The 18822-nt window shown below is 56.2% G+C and overlaps 2 protein-coding genes across 2 annotated transcripts; one reads left to right on the top strand and one right to left on the bottom strand.

The window, feature by feature from the left end:
- Positions 1-268: 268 nt before the first annotated feature.
- MMP25 (matrix metallopeptidase 25) lies at positions 269-15280 on the bottom strand. The gene is made up of 10 exons (XM_007983303.3): positions 14079-15280; positions 13532-13664; positions 10633-10768; positions 10231-10523; positions 3787-3963; positions 3603-3687; positions 3384-3466; positions 2662-2814; positions 2327-2584; positions 269-2168 (listed from the first exon to the last, which is right to left on the bottom strand). The coding sequence occupies exons 1-10, from the start codon at positions 14175-14177 to the stop codon at positions 1897-1899; spliced, it is 1689 nt and encodes a 562-aa protein (XP_007981494.2). The 5' UTR covers positions 14178-15280; the 3' UTR covers positions 269-1896.
- Positions 5334-9773, top strand: LOC103227124 (uncharacterized). The gene is given in 2 exon segments (XM_073015085.1): positions 5334-6260; positions 6262-9773. Coding segments are annotated over 2 exon segments (810 nt in total). The 5' UTR covers positions 5334-5957; the 3' UTR covers positions 6769-9773.
- Positions 15281-18822: the final 3542 nt, after the last annotated feature.

Raw genomic sequence — 18822 nt, 5'->3', positions numbered from 1 at the left:
ATTTTTTTTTTTCTGTTTTTAGTGAAGATGGGATTTCTGCATGTTGGCCAGGCTGGTCTCAAATTCCTGACCTCAAATGATCTGCCTGCCTTGGTCTCCCAAAATGCTAAGATTAAGGTGTGAGCCACCACACTCAGCCCCACTCTTCCTTCTTAGATTCCCCATCAACCCTGGATTCCTTCTTCTGCAAAGCAGGGAGATTCAGGTCATCCAGTTCCCGCCACCACACTTCTCCCTAGGTCCATCAATGCTCAGAAGAATGAAAGGGCTTTTTGTCCATTCATTTTTATTGTCCTGACTGGGATGAATAAGTTTCTAAAATACAAATTTCTCCCTCCTCATACATGGAAAAGAAACTGACAGAGGCCCAAATCGTTTCCCAGCAGCCCAGAATTCCCAAAGTCTCCTGCCTCTGTCCTCATGCTGATCTGTTTGTATGAGAAATTGGGGGAACCCCTTCCCTGGTCGCAGGGATGGCTGCCCACAGCCTCAGCTCCAGGAAGCACTAGGGGGTCACAGAGGCTGGACAGCAACTTAGGAAGTGGCCCCTAAGTGACTACCCATGGGGGTCAGGCCGTCAGTGTGGCTCTGTAGAGAAGATATGAAGAGATAGGTCCTGGGATGGGGGAACACTTCAGAGCCACAGAAATGCCACGAGACAGTCAGCTACTGCCCCCCACAATCCCCGCAACTAGTTAAAATGCAGATTCCTGACCCTACCCTGAGTGAGGATTCAGGGTGAGGTGTGGGATCTGCAAACTTAAATTTCCCAGTGATCCTGATGTGGGATAGCCTAGAAAAATAGTTCCACAGGCAATCATGTAGATCCTAAAACTGTGGGGAGTAGGGACAGGGTGAATCAGGTGCCCCCAGGTTCCACCCACCCCTCACTCTAGAACTAAGGCCTTCCAGGAGAGAGTGCTGAGGGGGCAATGACCAGGCCTGATCCAGGGTTCCGTCCCTGTCTTTCCACCAGCATTGAGTTGATGGGAGTCAAGCTGTTCTCTCCAGGGTGCAAGCAGGGAAGGGGTTCTTGGGGATAGAAGGGTGCTCCATTCAATGGGAGGCAGTTCTGGGCCCAGGGAGGTGCCCAGGCTGGGTGGCCTGAGGAGGAGGAGACAGGTGGCAGGGGAGGAATGGAAAGAAGGTTAACAGGGTCTGGAGAGCAAGGATCATCCCTCCAGCCACTGATGCCACCACCCAGGACGTGGTGCATGGGTCCTCAAGGGTGGTATCTGGACTGGTTCCGGGTCTGGGTCCCACGTTCCCACCAATGTGGCAATGACTGTAGAGGGGCATCGTGGGAGCAGAACGGGGTGAGAAACTGCGGGTGGGAGAGGGCAGGGCCCAGCTTCGCAGTAAAGCCTGTCCTCTAACGACCCAGGAACGCCAGGCACAGTGGCCAGGCAGGGCGGGGCTGCGGAGAGTCCCGGGACTGCGCTCCGAGAAAAGTTGCCTTTTCCTGGAAAAGGACAGTCCTGCGGGGACAGCTCGCGGCCAGGGACCGCCGACCCTCCGGGTGAGGCCGCAGGCCCGCCCCTTGTCCTCCCCGCCCCCTCCCCGGGCTCGGTCCTATCCCCCGGGCGGCTGCCGCGAGAGAACGACGGGGGCGGCGACCGACGAGTGGACCCAGCGCGCGAGCGCGCCCCCTGGCGGCCGGTTCAGGTGGCATCGCCGGGGGCGGGAGACCCCGCGGAGACTGAGCCCAGCGCCAGGGCGACCAGTCCGCGCTGCCGCCGTCCCTGCGCTGGAGATCCATCCCGCTTAGTCCGTGCCCAAGCCCCCGTCTGTGGGAACAGACAAGGGGCCTCCGCAGCGCCTCACAACCCCCGACCAGGTCCAGCTGCGGGAGACTCGGCCGTGGCAGGCGCTGTTCCGTCTGGATCGCTCCCCCCATCAGCGGGAGGCGACAACCCTCACCAGCAGGGGCAAGAGAAGCAGCGGGAGGGGAGCGGGCCGCCGTCCTGCGGCCTGGTTGAGCTCGCACTGACAATCGCAGGCTCTGGACTCGGGGGTCGCTTTAGGGGGCCTGGGGGCGCGGGGACCAAAACTTGGGGCGGGGCAGTCCAGCCAATTGGGCCCCATGGGCTGGGGGGCGTCCGGCTCGGCCTTGATGCTGTTCTTGGGGAAGCGCCAGTAGTGGGCACCCTTGAAGAAGTAGGTGTCACCTGGGAGAGCAGAGCTTGAGTCCCGGTCCCGCCCCGCCCCGCCCCCCCTCCCTGCTGCCCAAGGACCCCCATCCCGCAGGGTGGTCTCCATGTCCCCATTCCCCACACTCCTCTCCCCACCCCAGGCCCAGTAACCCGCAGGTCACCGCGCTTCCCACCTGCGTTGCTGACGGTGACATCGTCAGGGGAGTGGGGGGCGCCTTCCCAGAGGCTCAGGTCGCGAGGGTAGCCGGGGTCCGGGCGCGCCGCTGCCTCATCGTAGCGCCAGTACTGCCGGCCGCGGACCAGGTAGGTCTTCCCGTTCTGTGGCCACGAGAACACAGCATCCACCTCCTCCCCGGGGGGCAGCCCCAGCTCCGTGAGCGACCGCGCCCCGCGCTCCAGCTGCCGGTCCTGGAACACCCAGAACTGGGGCCCTGCAGAGCGGAGGCCGGGAGGTCAGCGCGGGCTCCCCGCGCCGGCCCCAGCGCGCTCCACCGCCCGTCCCACTCACCGCTGAAGAGAAGGATTCGGCCGTCTCCGTGCCGGGCATAGGCGGCCTGCACTACCCTCACCTGGGCAGGCAGCCCCTCCCAGAAGCGGTGCAGCCGCGCAGGCCGCGGGGACACCAGCTGTCCGGAGGGCTGGAGGCGCCAGAACCAGGGGCCTGCAGGGGACAAAGGGGTTCGCAGGAAGGCATGAGACACAGGAGGTCTCCTCCCGCAGGGTGTGTGGCTGGGTGGGGAGGGGTCCCATCTGGAAATCAAGGGCACAATGGATCTAGGGTGACCAGCCCATCCTGGCCTGCCTGCGACTTTTCCCTTTTTAGCACTAAAAGTCCCAGGGCCGTGCCTGGTGGCTCAGACCTGTAATGCCAGCACATTGGGAGGCTGACAACGGAGAATCACTTGAGCCAGGAGATTGAGACCAGCCTGGGCAATATAGTGAGACCCCATCTCTACAAAATAAAAAAATAAATTACTAGCAAGGCATGTTGGCATGTGCCTGTGGTCCCAGCTACTAGGGAGGCTGAGGTGGGAAGATCACTTGATCCCCGTATTTTGAGGCTACAGTGAGCCATGATCACACCACTGCACTTCGGCCTAGGCAACAAAGCAAGACTCTGTCTCAAAGAAGAAGAAAAAAAGTTCCACTTCCAGGGTAAGCCCACAACCCCAGTGGGTCACTGAAGTGGGCAGGAAGCCAACATACATGAGGCCACATGAAATGACTCACCTTTGAAGAAGAAAGTTTCCCCTCGGATGTTGGCGATGGCGTCAAAATTGCCCTCACATCGATCAGGGATGGGGAAGGACGGGCTGGGGAGGAAAGGAGAGGTGAGCGGGGTGGGGGGCTTGTTTCCTCCAAGGCGGAGACCCCCACCATCCCCATCTCAGAGGACACTGAGGCTGGGCAGCTGGTCACCCAAGGTCACCCATTTGGTGGGGGACTCACCTGTCTGGGGGTGAGACTGGGGGCTGGGGAGGAGGAGCCAGGGGTTTCCTTGTGGGCTTGTCATATGGGGTTTGGGGTGCCTTCCCTGTGGGGAAAGAGTCAAACAAGTGTGGGTCCCCTGGCCTGCTGCAGAGGACACCAGATAGGGCAATGATGGTTTCGCGGCGGGTCCCTCTCCTCCTACCATAGAGCTGCTGCAGGCCATCACGGTCATCCGGAGACAGGCGGTACTTGTCAGGGTTGCCCACCGGACCCTGGTAGAAGGGCCTCATAATGGAGTTGGGGGCTGAGGAGTGGCCCAGGCCCAGTGCGTGGCCAAACTCATGGACAGCCACGGCAAACAGGTCCGTTCCCTCGCCGTCTGCAGGAGAAAGTGGGCGGAAGCTGAGGCTGCCCCTGCCTGGGGAAAGGGGGCACAGGAAGGCCCTGCGAGTGCGGCTATGGCCAACAGGAACAGCAGGACACCCTCCAGAGGTGGTCCCAGCCTCCTCTGCCCGGGACCCCCCCGAACTCTCCATCATCCCTGTCTCCAGTCACCCAGTCAGCATGGCTGTGCTGGACACTGGACCACAAGGCTGAAAAGACCCAGAGAACACACAGAGGAAGAGGCCACCTTACACACAGATGGGGCCCCTCCTCTGGGAAGGGAGCACTTTTTGCATAGAAGTTTGAGGGGAGGAGCTGGATGTGGTGACTCACACCTATAATCCCAGCACTTTTGGTGTCTCGGGTGGGAGGATAGCTTGAGCCCAGGAGTTCAAGACCAGCCTGGACAACATAAGGAGATCCCCGTCTCTATAAAAATAAAAATAAAAAAATTAGCCAGGAATGGTGGCGAACGCCTGTAGTCCCAGCTACTCAGGTCCCAGGTTGAGGCAGGGAGGCAGGAGTATTGCTGGAGCCCGGGAGGTCGAGGCTGCAGTGACCCATGACTTTGTCATTGCACTCCAGCCTGGATGACAGAACAAGACTCCGTCTCAAAAAAAGAAAACAGAAAATAAAAGAAACTTGAGAGGGCGGTGGGGCGAGGGCAGGAACCTACAAGGTGCGTGCCATTCTCTGCAGACAGCCCCAGCCCTGGGAGCATCCCCTCCTCCCAGCTACAGTCTATGGTCAGCGACCCCCACCCCTCTCCCCCTTGCCACCCCCATCCACTGGGGATGTAGGTCCATGTCCTTGACCCAAGACCTTCTCCCATTCCTGCCTCCTACCCCATTCCTACCCCCATCCCTCCTCAAGTCACATCCCTTACATTCCTTGAGTCCTCCATCCCCGCTCCCCATCTCCCTGTCCACAGCCTCTACCCCTCCTCATCCTACCCTGCACCACCCCCACCCCAAGTCTTCCTGCACCTCCTTGGGAACACAGAGCTCCTCTAGCAGGCACTCTCAGACCACAGCCTGCTGGCCCCAGCACCCGGCCTCACTCCCAGCCTCTTCCCACCACAGCAGCCTCTTCCCTCCAGATTCAGCTCAGGCGCTCAGGACCGCCAGGACCCAGAGGATTCACATGCCAGCCTGGCTGAAGCCCAGCTCCTCATCAACTGGTGAGCCGCCTGCTGCCTCCTGCTCCGGCTGCTGAGAGGTCAGAAGAGACCAAGACAGAGACACAGCCCCGCAGCACCACAGGGAGGCCCCGATGGCCCCATGCGGATGAGTTTCATGGCCATCTCCAACTAAGGTCAGCACTGTTCAGGGCAGGCTCATAGGTAACGACCTGGTGAACTGAAAAGCAAACTTATCTCACTCACTAAAGCCACTCGCTGAGCGTCTAAGCATGAGACGTGTGTCCTAAGAGGGGTAGCAAACACGTTTTCATTCACTTCTCACCAAACCTGTCTCCTAAGCCCATTTTACAGAGGAGGAAACTGAGGCACAGAGACTTCAAGGTAGGTGGCCAGGTACCCTGGCTCTGCCGGCCTGCCTTTCATCAAGGGTTTCAATGGTCTTGGTCAAATCACATCTGCACTGAGGAATTTCCCTGTCCACTGTAGGTTCTCTTGTTGCTCTGAGTTCTTTTTCTGAGAAACTGGGGGAAGTTTGGTGTTTCAATCAGAGCGGTATCATTCATCTCTCACCTTCTTCCCTGCCTTGTCTCTCCTTGGCCATACTGAGCTTCCGGACCCTGCACCCCTTCCTGCACCCTTGTCACGCCATGCATCTGGGGGAAATGACACAGCCACAACTGTGCAGCCCCAGCCCCAAGAGATGCCCAGAGGGCAGTCCACAGGGGCCCTAGTACCTCCTATCATCCTTGCCCCAGGCTCTGGCAGGCAGCTCCTGCACGCTTCCCTCAGCCCCATGACAGGCTCACAGCCCCTCGAGCTTCCAGTCAACCCCAGCCCCCAATTCTCAGATGATAAATGTGTTTCCTGTTTCATCAAGACAGGACATCAATGTCATCTGTAACTTCCGGTGCACTGGGGCACACAGCTGCATCTCCCCATGCTCACCTCCTGCCTCTTGCTGTGCTCAGTGTGAGGACTTAGCCTGGATCACCTCCTCCAGGACAAGAACAACCTACCCTCATCTGTCCATCCAATCTACCCACCCATCCACCCCTGCCTCCGGACATGTATCCTTCCATCCATCCATCCATCCCTGCCTCTGTGCATGCATCTGTCAGTCCATCCATCCCTGCCTCTGTGCATGCATCTGTCCATCCATCCATCCCTGCCTCTGTGCATGCATCTGTCCGTCCATCCATCCCTGCCTCTGTGCATGCATCTGTCAGTCTATCCATCCCTGCCTCTGTGCATGCATCTGTCAGTCCATCCATCCCTGCCTCTGTGCATGCATCTGTCCATCCATCCATCCCTGCCTCTGTGCATGTATCTGTCCGTCCATCCATCCCTGCCTCTGTGCATGCATCTGTCAGTCTATCCATCCCCGACCCCTTCTTTGTATCAGCTCATCCAGTGTTCAGTGCTCACAACTCCCTCATCCTAAGACGCTCATTGGACCTATTCCCTCCCCTCACCCCACGCGGCTCTCTGCCCTCCCTTCCCAGTCAAGTTCTCCAGCCAGTGGTCTCAACTCAATCTTCACTTCCTCTGCTCCTCTCATGTGTAAGCCCACTGTGGCCTAAATTCTTCCCTAACGCGCTGGGTCTATAGGCACTAAAAAGGTGACTTTGTCCCTGGATGACCAAATACAAGCCAATGTAACTTACTGGGCTTGTTTTTGTCCCAGCCACGGCTGACCACTTCCTCCTTCACTCTTGTTGTTGATCACCTTTGGGCTCAGTCTTTCTCCATCTCTGTTGATGCCACCTACCACTTCATGGTGGGGTTCTCTGTAGCTCTGTATCTGACTGTCACGTTCCACCCTTTCCTCCCAGAAGCTCGCCAGCCCCCATGGACTGCTGGCTCTCAAGGCGGCCACTAGCCCAGCTCTGACAGCAGATGGCAATGCACACTATGCGGCCCGGAGCAGGCCCTGTGCTGAGAGGCACGGGTGAATCGCTCATTTCATCGGCAAGCCCATGCCACCAGCAGGCAGCATTCTCCTTGCATTTCTCAGGCGAGGAACCTGAGACAATGAGGTGAAGGAAGTTGTTCATTACGAGGGGAAGAACCCTAACTTACTTGAATTCAACTTTGAAGCCCACATCCTCCTTTTGTGTGTGACAGGGTCTCACTGTGTCACCCAGGCTGCAGTGCAGTGGTGTGAACACAGCTCATTACAGTCTCAACCTCCCTGACTCAAGCAATCCTCCCGTTTCAGCCTCCTGAGTAGCTGGGACTACAAGCATGTGCCTCCACGCCTGGCTGAAGCCCACATCTTAATGTTGCAGCACACAGCCTCCCCAGCTTTTGCCTCGCCCAAGCCCTCTGCAGGACCTAGGCGCCTCCCTGGCTGCCCCTCTCCCCCCGTCACTCAGGCTCCCCAGCAGCCCACAGCCAATGTAGTTAATATGGGGCTACAAAGAGCTGGGCCTGGCCTCAGGCGGGATCGCCTCCCTGGCATTGCCATCCCTGCTGCAGAGCTCCCATGGGATCAGGCTCCTCTCCAGCTGAGACCACATCCTCACTCAGCTTCTAGACTGTTCCTGCTTCCCATCCCCCTCAGCACACGGCCCCTGAGAAACTGCTTGCACAAGAATTTCCCTCTGGAGCTCCACCTCTAGGGAACCTGACCTCAGACAGAGGAGACCAAGCTCTAGGGCAGGATCCTCAACTTCCTGGGCCCCATCTGCATGGCCAGCCCGGAGCTCTGCAGACTCCCACCCAGACCTGCACTCGTGCCTGCCTTCTACAAGCCTGCTACTCCCTCTCCCACTCTCCCACCTGCATTAACAGCACCACCAGGACACCATCCTCCAAAGGCCCCAGCCTCATCTCTCCTGTCACCAGGATCCAGCCAGATCTCAATCCGTGCCCATCCTAACTGAACCTCCCTTAGATCCGTCCACTGCCCCCTTCCCCAGGAGCACACTCCACCATCTCGTGCCTGGACCATGCGAGAACTTCCTGCCTCCCTGCCTCTATCCTACCCCTGGACCCCGCTGAAGTTGATGATAGTTCCAGAATGCAAAACCCCTTAATGATTCCCCAACTGAACAGTCTTCCACATGCTTTCAAGGTCCTTGGTGATCTGGGACCTGCCACCTTCTGCAGTCTCCCTACTGATGCCATAGTTTTGGCTTCCGGCCTCAGATGTCCCGGGTCATTTCCTTGTTCACTGGCTCCTCGTACCCCTGACTGAGCTGACTCGCTGCCTTCCTATTGGATCTCAACCCTGTGTACCCGGGGAGAGCGGAACCCTGTATGTCTGGTCTTGTGCTAGTAGGCGCTCAGTGTGTATGTGTGGATATTCACACATATATATATATATTTGAGATGGAGTTTTGCTCTTGTTTCCCAGGCTAGAGTGCAGTGGCACGATCTCGGCTCACTGCAACCTCTGCCTCCTGGATTCAATAGATTCTCCTGCCTCAGTCTCTCCAGTAGCTGGGATTACAGGTGTGCGCTACCACACCCGGCTAATTTTTTGTACTTTTTAGTAGAGGCGGGGTTTCAACATGTTGGTCAGGCTGGTCTCAAACTCCTGACTTCAGGTGATCTGCCTGCCTGTGCCTCCCAAAGTGCTGGGATTACAGGCGGAAGCAACAGCGCCCGGCCTATATTCATATATATATTGAGGGAATGAAGTCACCTCTTCTAGGAAGCCTCCTCTTGCCCAAGAGCCTTGGGCCAACATCTCTGAGCCCCTGCAGGCTTGAGGACTTCCTCTTCTGGGACTCTGTGCAGCTGTGTCACTGTGGGTTTTGTCATTGCAAGTCACTCTTCTGACTCAGCTGCCAGGTAGAGATTTGTTTTCATCTCTGTAAGCCCCCAGCTCTGGATTGGAGCTAGGCACCTGCTAGGCCTCTGTGATGGTCAATTTGGCCCAGCTGTCGTGCCCAGCTGGTTGGTGAAACACCAGTCTAGATGCTATGGTGAAGGTGCTTTGTAGATGCAATTAACATCTACAATCAGTTGACCTTAAGTCAAGTAGATCATGCTCCATAGTGTGGCTGGGGGTGGGGCAGGGGCAGAGCCAATCGGTTCAAGGCATTGAGAGCAAAAGCTAAGGTTTTCTAGAGAAGGAAGGAATTCTGCCTCCAGACTGTCACTGAAATCCAGAGTTGCCAGCCTGCCATACAAATTTTGGACTTGCTAGCCCCTACAATCACGTGAGCCAATTCCTTAAAATAAATCTCTTTACATACACACACACACACACACCCCTCCCCACACACACATACACACACAGACACATCCCACACACACACATCCTATTGGTTTTGTTTCTTTGGAGACCCCCTAGATGATAGAGCCTCCATCAATAAATACAACTTAAACCTAATTATTGACCAGGAGTGGTGGCTCATGCCTATAATCCCAACGCCTTGAGAGACCAAGATGGGAGGATTACTTGAGCCCAGGAGTTCAAGACCAGCCCTGGCAACACAGTGAAGCCTGGCCTCTACAAAAAATTTTAAAACTAGCCAGGTGTGGTGGTGCACATCTGTGGTCCTGGCTACGTGGGTGGCCGAGGAAGGAGGATTGCTTGAGCCCAGGAGGTGAAGGCTGAAGTGAGCTATGATCGTGCCACTGCACTCCAGCCTGAGCAAGATAATGAGATCCTGTTTCTACAAAAGGTAAAAAAAAAAAAAAAAAAGGCCGGGTATGAAGGTGTGCACCAGTGATCCCAGCTACTCTGGAGACTGAGGTGGGAGGATTGCTTGAGCCAGAAGTTCAAGGTTGCAGTTAGCTCTGATTGCACCACTGCACTCTAGCCTAAGGAACAGAGCGAGACTTCGTTTTTTTTTTTTTTTTTTTTGAGACGGAGTCTGGCTCTGTGGCCCAGGCTGGAGTGCAGTGGCACGATCTCGGCTCACTGCAAGCTCCGCTGGGTTCACACCATTCTCCTGCCTCAGCCTCCGGAGTAGCTGGGACTACAGGCCACCCGCCACCGCGCCCAGCTAATTTTTTGTATTTTTAGTAGAGATGGGGTTTCACCGTGTTAGCCAGGATGGTCTCGATCTCCTGACCTGTGATCCGCCCGCCTCGGCCTCCCAGAAAACTTATTCTGGCCGAGACCAGACCTGGCAAGAGGATCTCTCATAAGAAAGGAGATTTTACCTGTTGACCCAAAAGTCCAGGTCTCCTCATCGTCAAAGTGAGTGTCCCCGGAGATGGGGTGCTCCCCGGGGAAGAAGGCATGGGCTAGGGTGCCCCCCAACCCGTCAAAGGGGTAGCTGTCCTGGTGGAAGGCGCGGGCAAAGTCGATGAGGATGTCGGGCTCCTGGCCCTGGGAGGAATCCACCTCATGAAATGTGAGGTCTGACTCCATGCCCCAGGCCATCAGGGCATAGTTCATGAGGACCCGCACGGTCTCCTGGCTCAGTTGGGAGCTCTGGGGGAAGGAACGTACCCTGGGGAAAGGGGAGCAAGGCGTAAGGGTAGCCGTGGAGGGAGTAGGCAGCCATTCAAAGCTGGAGCCCAGCAGGCAGGCCCAGGGTGCGGGTGGGCCCCGGGACCTACCTCCATGTCAGGGTTCGCTTCTTCCACACGCTGCCGCTCAGAGCATACCGGCGACGTCGCCTGACCAGCCCCGCCACCCCCAGCACGTCAGGCAGGGAGCAGCGGGGCTTTCGCATGGTGGCCACTGTCTCTGGGTCTGTGGGAGACATTTGGCGATGTGGGGGAAAGGGGTGCACAATAGGAGAGCCTGCCTTAATCATAGCACCAGTCAACTTTCTACATGGGAAAACTGAGGCTCAGAGGGCTTAAGAAACGTGTCCTCGAAGGCCCCACAGCCCAGATTTGAACCCAGGCAGTCTGTCTCTGGAAGCCAGCTCCTACCAAGCTATTCCCACTGCCCTATGGAGTGGCATCACTTGGCCTGGGACAAACTGGCTGCATGTAGGTGGTGCTCAGAGGCTCAGGCCAGGATTTCGCATCCAGCTTTCCTGGGCCCTGGTGGGCAGACTCTGGAGAAAGGAACCCTGGGTATGCAGTGAGGACCTTTGAGGCTGGAACCCTCTGGGAGCTGTGCAGGCCTCACACCATCACTGTCAAGCTCTCCTCAAACCCAGATTAAGTCCAAAGTCCCCAGGCCGGCTGGGTCTCTGGCCTCCTGTGGCAAGCCACCTCCTCCGGGGTTAGGTCTCTCCGGGGTCCCCTTTCCCAGTCAGGCTCCATCTCCAGTAGCCTCATTTCCAAATTAAGGTCAAACTGCACCTCATTTGTTGAGACAGCAAATAGTAGTGAAGGACATATAGATGCCAGACACTGTTCTACGCTGTTTGTGAGTCACCAGGACACAGAAAGGGCCTACCTTTCCTTGTAGTGAGCCAGATCCTTCAAATTCCCTCTTCTTACCCACTTAACCCCACAGAAGAGTTCCTTGGCCCTGCCTCCAAAATATACACCCCAAATCTAACTACTCCTGGCCACATACGCCACCCATCATCCTGCCACCATCCCTCGTGTGGACTCCGCAGCCGTTTTCTGCCTGGTCTCAGGGCTCCTGCCTTTCGTTCTCCGACAGGACTCAGAGGAAGCTTAAAACTGCAAGTCAAGGCCGGGCACAGTGGCTCATGCCTGTAATCCCAGCACTGTGGGAGGCCAAGGTGGACTGATCGCTTGAGACTCAGAGTTTGAGACCTGCTTGGCCAACATGGCAAAACCCTGTCTCGACTAAACATACAAAAAAATTAGCTGGGCATGGTGGCGGGTGCCTGTAGTCCCAGCTACTCAGGAGGCTGAAGCACGAGAATCGCTTGAACCTGGGAGGCAGAGGTTGCAGTGAGCCGAGATTGCACCACTGTACTCAGCCTGTGCAACAGAGTGAGACTCTGTCAAAAAAAAAAAAAAAAAGAACTGCAAGTCATACCAAGTTCCAAGTTACTTCCCTTCTGAGAACACTTGCGCAGTTGCTAATCACCGTTGGAATCAACCCCAATCACCTTTCAGGGCCCTTGACTGAGGCCTCTCGCCAGTGCTCTTCAATGCTCCTTTCGCTCCAGGCACACAAGCTTGTGCGTGCCATGGGGTCTTTGCACTTGCCCGGGACATTCTTCTTCCACATCTTCCCATGGCTGGTTCCTCCTCTTTGTGGTCTCAGCTCATATGACACTTTTCAGAGGGACCTACCCTAACCTGACCAGCCCCTCGGTGCCAATAGCATTTTATTTTTTTCCAAACACTCACCACTGTCTGAAATTATCTTGCATATTTACGTTCTTGATCTGTCTCTCTCTCCCTCGAGAAAGTTAGCTCCATGAGAGCAGGAACCTTACCTACTTTATTTATCACTATACCATTGGAGCTGAAAGGGCATGCCATCTAAGAGATGCTCAAAGTATATTTTGTTAGAGAGACTAGATCTCCATGTGTTGCCCAGGTTGAAGTGCAGTAGTACAATGACAGCTCACTGCAGCCTTGAACTCCTGAGCTTAAGCAATCTTCCCACCTCAGAGTTCTGAGTAGCTGGGACCACAGGCCTATGCCACTACACTCGGCTAAGTTTAAAAAAATCAGGCTTTAGGCCAGGTGCGGTGGCTCACGCCTGTAATCCCAACACTTTGGGAGGCTGAGGCGGGAGGATCTCAAGGTAAGGAGATCGAGACCATCCTGGCTAACACGGTGAAACCCTGTCTCTACTAAAAATACAAAAAATTAGCCGGGCCGGGTGGCGGGCACCTGTAGTCCCAGTTATTCGGAGGCTGAGGCAGGAGAATGGTGTGAACCCGGGAGGTGGAGTTTGCAGTGAGCCGAGATTGTGCCACTGCACTCCAGCCTGGGCGACAGAGTGAGACTCCGTCTCAAAAAAAAAAAAAAAAATCCTTAGAGGGCTGGGCACGGTGGCTCACACCTGTAATCCGAGCACTTTGGGAGGCTGGCCACTTGAGGTCGGGAATTCGAGACCAGCCTGACCAACATGGAGAAACCCCCTCTCTACTAAAAATACAAAATTAGCCTGGCGTGGTGGCGCATGCCTGTAATCCCAGCTACTCAGGAGGCTGAGGCAGGAGAATCACTTGAACCTGGGGGGCAGAGATTGCAGTGAGCCAAGATCCTACCATGGCACTCCAGCCTGGGCAACAAGAGCAAAACTCCGTCTCAAAAAAAAAAAAAAAAAAAAAATCCTTAGAGAGTGGGAGGTGTCTCACTTTGTTGGCCAAGCTGTTCTCAAACTTCTGGCCTCAAGCAATCCTTGAGTCTCCACCTCCCAAAGCCCTGGGATTACAGGCATGAGCCACCAGGTTCTTGATAAATGCTTATGGAAAGATGAATATCTGAGGCCCTCTGGGGTTGGGGCCTGAAATCAGCATCTTCACAGCTCCGTGTTCCAGGAGCACGCTGAGGTCTAAAGACTGTAGGGCAGTGGTCAGGCCGTATGCAGAGGCAGGGCTGGGGAGGGGTGGGGGCCACCTACCCATGCGGCCGGTCTCAGGCAGCCCCGCGAACCTCTGCATGACCTTGATGGCATCGCGCAACTTCGCAGGGCTCTGCAGCTGGGCCTGGGCAGGGTTGGGTGGCGGCAGGTAACCATAGCGCGTCAGCCAGTCCTAGGGCATCGGAGGCGACAGGTGAAGCGGGCTGGTGAAAAGTATGGGCTCTCCCTGCCCACCACCATCCTGGCAGCCCTGCCCCTCTCAGGCACTCACAGCCAAGCGCCCCAGCCCCAGATGCCTGCCTGCTCCCCTCCGGAGGTCCCCACTTCAGTCCCGGGTTTGTCAGTCTTTGTCTGGACTTCAGCTCCTCACCTCAGCTCCTTTCCAGAGCTCCAAATCCCAGCCCCAAACCTCCCCACAGACCAAGAATCCGGGAGCCCAGAATCCATCCTCAGTCACTCTTTGGATATTGGAATCTTGCCCCTGCTTTCTCAGGACCCAGGAGTCCGGACCCGGCTTCCCTCTCTCAATCTCGCTGTAGACCCCAAGAAACTGCAGACCACAAGAGCCTGCGGACCCCGCGCTCACCACGCCCAGGCTCATGTCTTGCGCCGAGGGCTTCGGGGCGCGCGCGGGCAGTGGCAGCAGCGGGAGCAGCAGCGCCAGAAGCCGGAGCCGCAGCTGCATGGCGCGCCCCAGCCCTGGCCGCCGGCGGGGTTCGAAGGGGGCCTGGCTGGGGCCGCCCCGGGAACCTGGGGAAAGAGATCGGGTCTGGAGAGGGCCGGGGACACCGGCACAGAGCAGGGAGGGATGGGCTGGAGGGCTGGGGTATGTTCGATGGTCTTGGAAAGCGCGCGGTGGAGTCAACGGAGCGTCCAGAAGGGCCAGGGTCGCGCCGCTGGGTGGGGTGGGTCTGGGAATCCCAGGACGGTAGAGAGGACGCGGGAGCGGCACAGCCTCTCGGGGTCCCCGGGCTCTGCGCCGGCGGCCCCTCCTCTCTGGGCGCGAGCGGAGGGCTGGGTGGGGCGGGCCGGGCCGGGCGCACCCCGATAAGCGGTAAGGGCGCGGCAAGGGAAATGGCCCAATCTTCGGACGTCCAGGGACAAGGGGCGGGCCAAGAGGTGGCCCCTGCCCGACCCAGAGACCCTCCTCCGACGCAGGACGCCCGGGCGGGGGCCGGGGGTCCACGGATCCAACTCCCTTGTTCGCAAGTTTCTCTTCCTAGATCACCGCTCCTGTGGGACTCCCCGGGGCAGGGTTCGCTTCTGCTTTCTTGAAGCCGCGCGGCCCGGGGGAGGGCGGCCTAGGCCTCCGACTCAGCCAGCCCTCCCCATCCCGGTATCCCGCCCCGCTCCTTCCCCCCAGGACCGGAGCTGCGGGTTGTCTGAGAGCCGGGGGGATTTCCGGGCAGCAGGAGGCTGGGAAGGAAGCCTCCTTCCCCATGGGGTCCCGGTCCGCCCTCTGCCCCGCCAGCTCCAGCTGTGCGCGGTTGCAGCTGCCAGAGGGCCGGATACTCAGTCCCCCAGCCCACGTGGGCTGCGCGCGGGACTCGGCTTGGGCAAGCGGGGGTTTGGGCCGCTCTAGATCCCGGGAACAGGAGCTGCTCTGCGACTGCGCCCGTCTCCCCAGGTGCCGGACATTTAAATGCAGCAACCACTGCGCGGAAGCCGCAGCGCCGGCCAGTGCCGGGAGCCGGAGACCTGGGAGTGAGTGGGCGGCGGAGATCCGGGAAGCTGAGACCAGGGGGTCTGCGAGCCGCCCCCTCCCGCGCCAAGAGCACCGGGCTAGGAGGCCGGACAGGTGGGGAAGGAACTGGAGGAAGCGGGCGGGAGGCTTCCTGGGGAGGGCGGGTGGGCGAGTGTGCGTTACTAACTGCTCAGTCCTGGAGCAGCTGAGGTGCACCCGCAGGGGCTGCTCACAAAATAAACAGCGAGCAGGATGCGGAGCTGGAGATGCAAAAGCAAACACTGCGATCCAGCGCCGGCTCGCAGGGGCCGCCAGAAAAAAACACCACGGACTGGGAGGCTCAACCAGAAGTTTACGTTCTCACAGTTCTGGAAGCTGGAAGGCCAAGATCAAGGTGCCTGCGGGGCTGGTTTCTCCTGAGGCCTCCTCCTGGGCGTACAGATGGGCGTCCTCTTGCTGTTCCCGCAGACGGTCGTTCCCCTGTGCCTGCACACCTCAGAGATCTCCACTTTTTTTTTTTTTTTCAGACGGAGTCTCGCTCTGTTGCCCAGGCTGGAGTGCAGTGGTGCGATCTCGGCTCACTGCGAACTCCGCCTCCCGGGTTCACGCCATTCTCCTGCCCCAGCCTCCAAGTAGCTGGGACTACAGGCACCTGCCACCAGGCCCGGCTAATTTTTTGTATGTTTAGTAGAGACCGGGTTTCACCGTGTTAGCCAGGATGGTCTCGGTCTCCTGACCTCGTGATCCGCCTTCCTGGGCCTCCCAAAGTGCTGGGAATACAAGCGTGAGCCACCGCCCTGGCCATCGACCACTTGTAACAAGTCAATCATGTTACAAGGGAGCACCCTAAAAGCCATCTTACAAGGGACCACCCTAAAAGCCTCATTTTAACTTAATCACTTTTTGATCAGCTCTATCTCCAACTACAATCACATTCTGAGGTATTGGGGCTTTAACATACAAATTATTCTTCTCTCTCTGGTGTTTTTGTTTGTTTTGTTTTGTTTTGTTTTTTGTTTGTTTGTCTGTTGGTTTCGAGCTGGGGTCTTGCTCTGTCTCCCAGGCTGGAGTGCAGTGGTGTGATCATGGCTTACTGCATCCTCGAACTTCTAGGCTCAAGCAGTCCTCCTGTCTCAGCCTCCCAAGTAGCTGGGACTACTGGCCCAAGCCACCATGCCCATCTTTTTTCTCTTTTTTTTTTTTTTTTTTTTTTTCTGGTAGAGATGGGGCCTCCCTGTGTTGCTCAGGGGTTTCTTGAACTCCTAGGCTCAACCAGTTCTCCTGCCTCAGGATCCCAAAGTGCTAGGATTACAGGCGTGAGCCACCATCCCGGTTCAACATGGGAATGTTGACAGGGCACAATTTATTCCATAACAGATCGCATGTTTGTCATCAGATTGGCAAAATTTTAAAGTCTGACAATGCCGAGTATTGGCCAGGTGTGGCCCAGATGAAATTTGTGCTGTAGCCAGGTGTGTGGTGACTCACACCTATAATCCCAGCACTTTGGGAGGCCAAGGCAGGAGGATCCTTTAAGGCCTGGAATTTGAAGGAGACCCAGCCTGGGCGACATACTGAGACCCCATTTCTACCAAAAACGGAAAGAAATAAATTGATGCTCTGCAGGAGAGGCAGCATTTGTTCATATAGAAATAAAATAAATAAATAAAAAGAAATTCACTCTCTGCAGATAGAAGCATGTTTTGTGATTTACCCTATGTCCCAAATTTGGTTCAGATTAGAGACCAATAAGGCCACAAGCACACCAAGAGAATAAGAAGAGTTTGATTACTCAACGATGAGGCTTTCTGGAAGAGCAGAGTGGGCTCCCAGGCAGCTCTGAAAGTGGTTTGAGAGAGCAAGGAGGGTTTTGTTGTTATTGTTTTTTTTTTTTTGTGTGTGTGTGTGTGTGTGTGTGTGTGTGTGTGTGTGTGGTTTTTTGTTTTTCTTTTCAATGGAGTCTCACTCTGTCGCCCAGGCTGGAGTGCAGTGGCACGATCCGGGCTCTCTGCAACCTCCATCTCCCAGGTTCAAGTAATTCATGGAGGGGCTTTTATTGTTGTTAGGGGATAAAGTGGGATGAAGGTCCCTTCCAACCAGTCAGGGCTTTCCTAATTTAAATTTTTCTGTAGTGCAAGGGAGAGAGCACCAGGGACTTCGGATTAGCTTGCCTAGATGTGGGCACAAGGAGAAGAGAGGCAGGGGCTTTAAAGCTGCCGGCTGTAAAACATCAGAAAGGGAGTCGGATACTTTATTACCTAGTATAAATTAAGCCTATGCGTTAGGCCAGGCATGGTGGCTCATGCCTGTAATCCCAGCACTTTGGGAGGCCAACACAGGCAGATCGCTTGGGCCCTGGCGTTCGAGACCAGCCTGGACAATATAGTGAGACCCTGTCTCTACAAAAAATACACAAATTAGCTGGGAATGGTGGTGCACACCTATAGTGCCAGCTACTTGGTAGGCTGAGGCAGGAGGATCACCTGTGTCTGGGACATTGAGGCTGCAGTGAGCTGTTCCTGCACCACTACGCTCCAACTAAGTGACAGAGTGAGACCCTGTCTTAAAAATAAGCCGGCCGGACGTGGTGGCTCAGGCCTGTAATCCCAGCACTTTGGGAGGCCAAGGTGGGTGGATCACGAGGTCAGGAGATCAAGACCATCCTGGCCAACACGGTGAAACCCCGTCTCTACTAAAAAGATAAAAAAATTAACCGGGCGTGGTGGCGGGCGCCTGTAGTCGCAGCTACTCGGGAGGCCGAGGCAGGAGAATGGCATGAACCTGGGAGGCGGAGCTTGCAGTGAGCTGAGACTGCGCCACTGCACTCCAACCTGGGTGGCAGAGAGAGACTCCATCTCAAAAAATAAATAAATAAAATAAAAATAAAACAATAAAATAAGCCAGGCAAGGTGACTCACGCCTGTAATCTCAGCACTTTGGGGGGCCAAGGTGGGTGGATCACTTGAGGCCAGGAGTTCCAGACCAGCCTGGCCAACGTGGCGAAACCCCATCTCTACTAAAAGTACAAAAAATTAGCCAGATGTGGTGGCACTCACCTGTAATCCCAACTACTGGTGAGGTTGAGGCAGGAGAATCACTTGAACCCGGGAGGTGGAGGTTGCAGTGAGCCAAGATCACACCACTACACTCCAGCCTGGGCAACAGAGCATGACTCTATCTTGAAATAAATGAATAAATAAATAAAAATAGGCAGGCACAATGGCGTGTGCCTGTAGTCCCATCTACTTGAGAGGCTAGGGTGGGAGGATCACTTGAGCCAGGGAGATGAAGGCTGCAATGAGCCATGATCATGCCACTGCATTCCAGCCTCAGTGACAGTGAAAGACCCTCTCTCAAGAAAATAATAATAAAATATGAAGATAATACCTGTGCTTTGAAAACCAGCTTGGCCATACTGACTAGCGCCGAAGGGCCGGGCATCTGTGATCAGGATGGCTGCCATTCCTTTGCTACTCCTCTCAGTAGAGGTGGAATCTCATCTTCTCTGCCTGAGCCTGGGCAGGCCTCAGTGCCTCCCTTGACCAGCAGAATGGTGTAGAAGTGATGGTTCTAGGACATCCGAGGTAGGTCTTAAGAAGCCTTACAGCTTCTACCAAAGCCTTCCAGAATCTCACATTAGAAGAAG

This window comes from Chlorocebus sabaeus, chromosome 5 (genome assembly GCF_047675955.1).
Source record: "Chlorocebus sabaeus isolate Y175 chromosome 5, mChlSab1.0.hap1, whole genome shotgun sequence".
In the NCBI taxonomy this organism is placed as follows: Eukaryota; Metazoa; Chordata; class Mammalia; order Primates; family Cercopithecidae; genus Chlorocebus; species Chlorocebus sabaeus.
This window is presented reverse-complemented; position numbering and strand designations above follow the sequence as displayed.

Excerpts from the sequence above, each read along its gene's own strand:
- MMP25 (XM_007983303.3), bottom strand. The coding sequence starts at position 14,177 with ATGCAGCTGCGGCTCCGGCTTCTGGCGCTGCTGCTCCCGCTGCTGCCA. Across the intron at positions 3,964-10,230 it reads CTGGACTTTTGGGTCAACAG|ACGGCGAGGGAACGGACCTG; the intron begins GTAAAATCTCCT and ends TTTCTCCTGCAG. Across the intron at positions 2,815-3,383 it reads GGAAACTTTCTTCTTCAAAG|GCCCCTGGTTCTGGCGCCTC; the intron begins GTGAGTCATTTC and ends TGTCCCCTGCAG.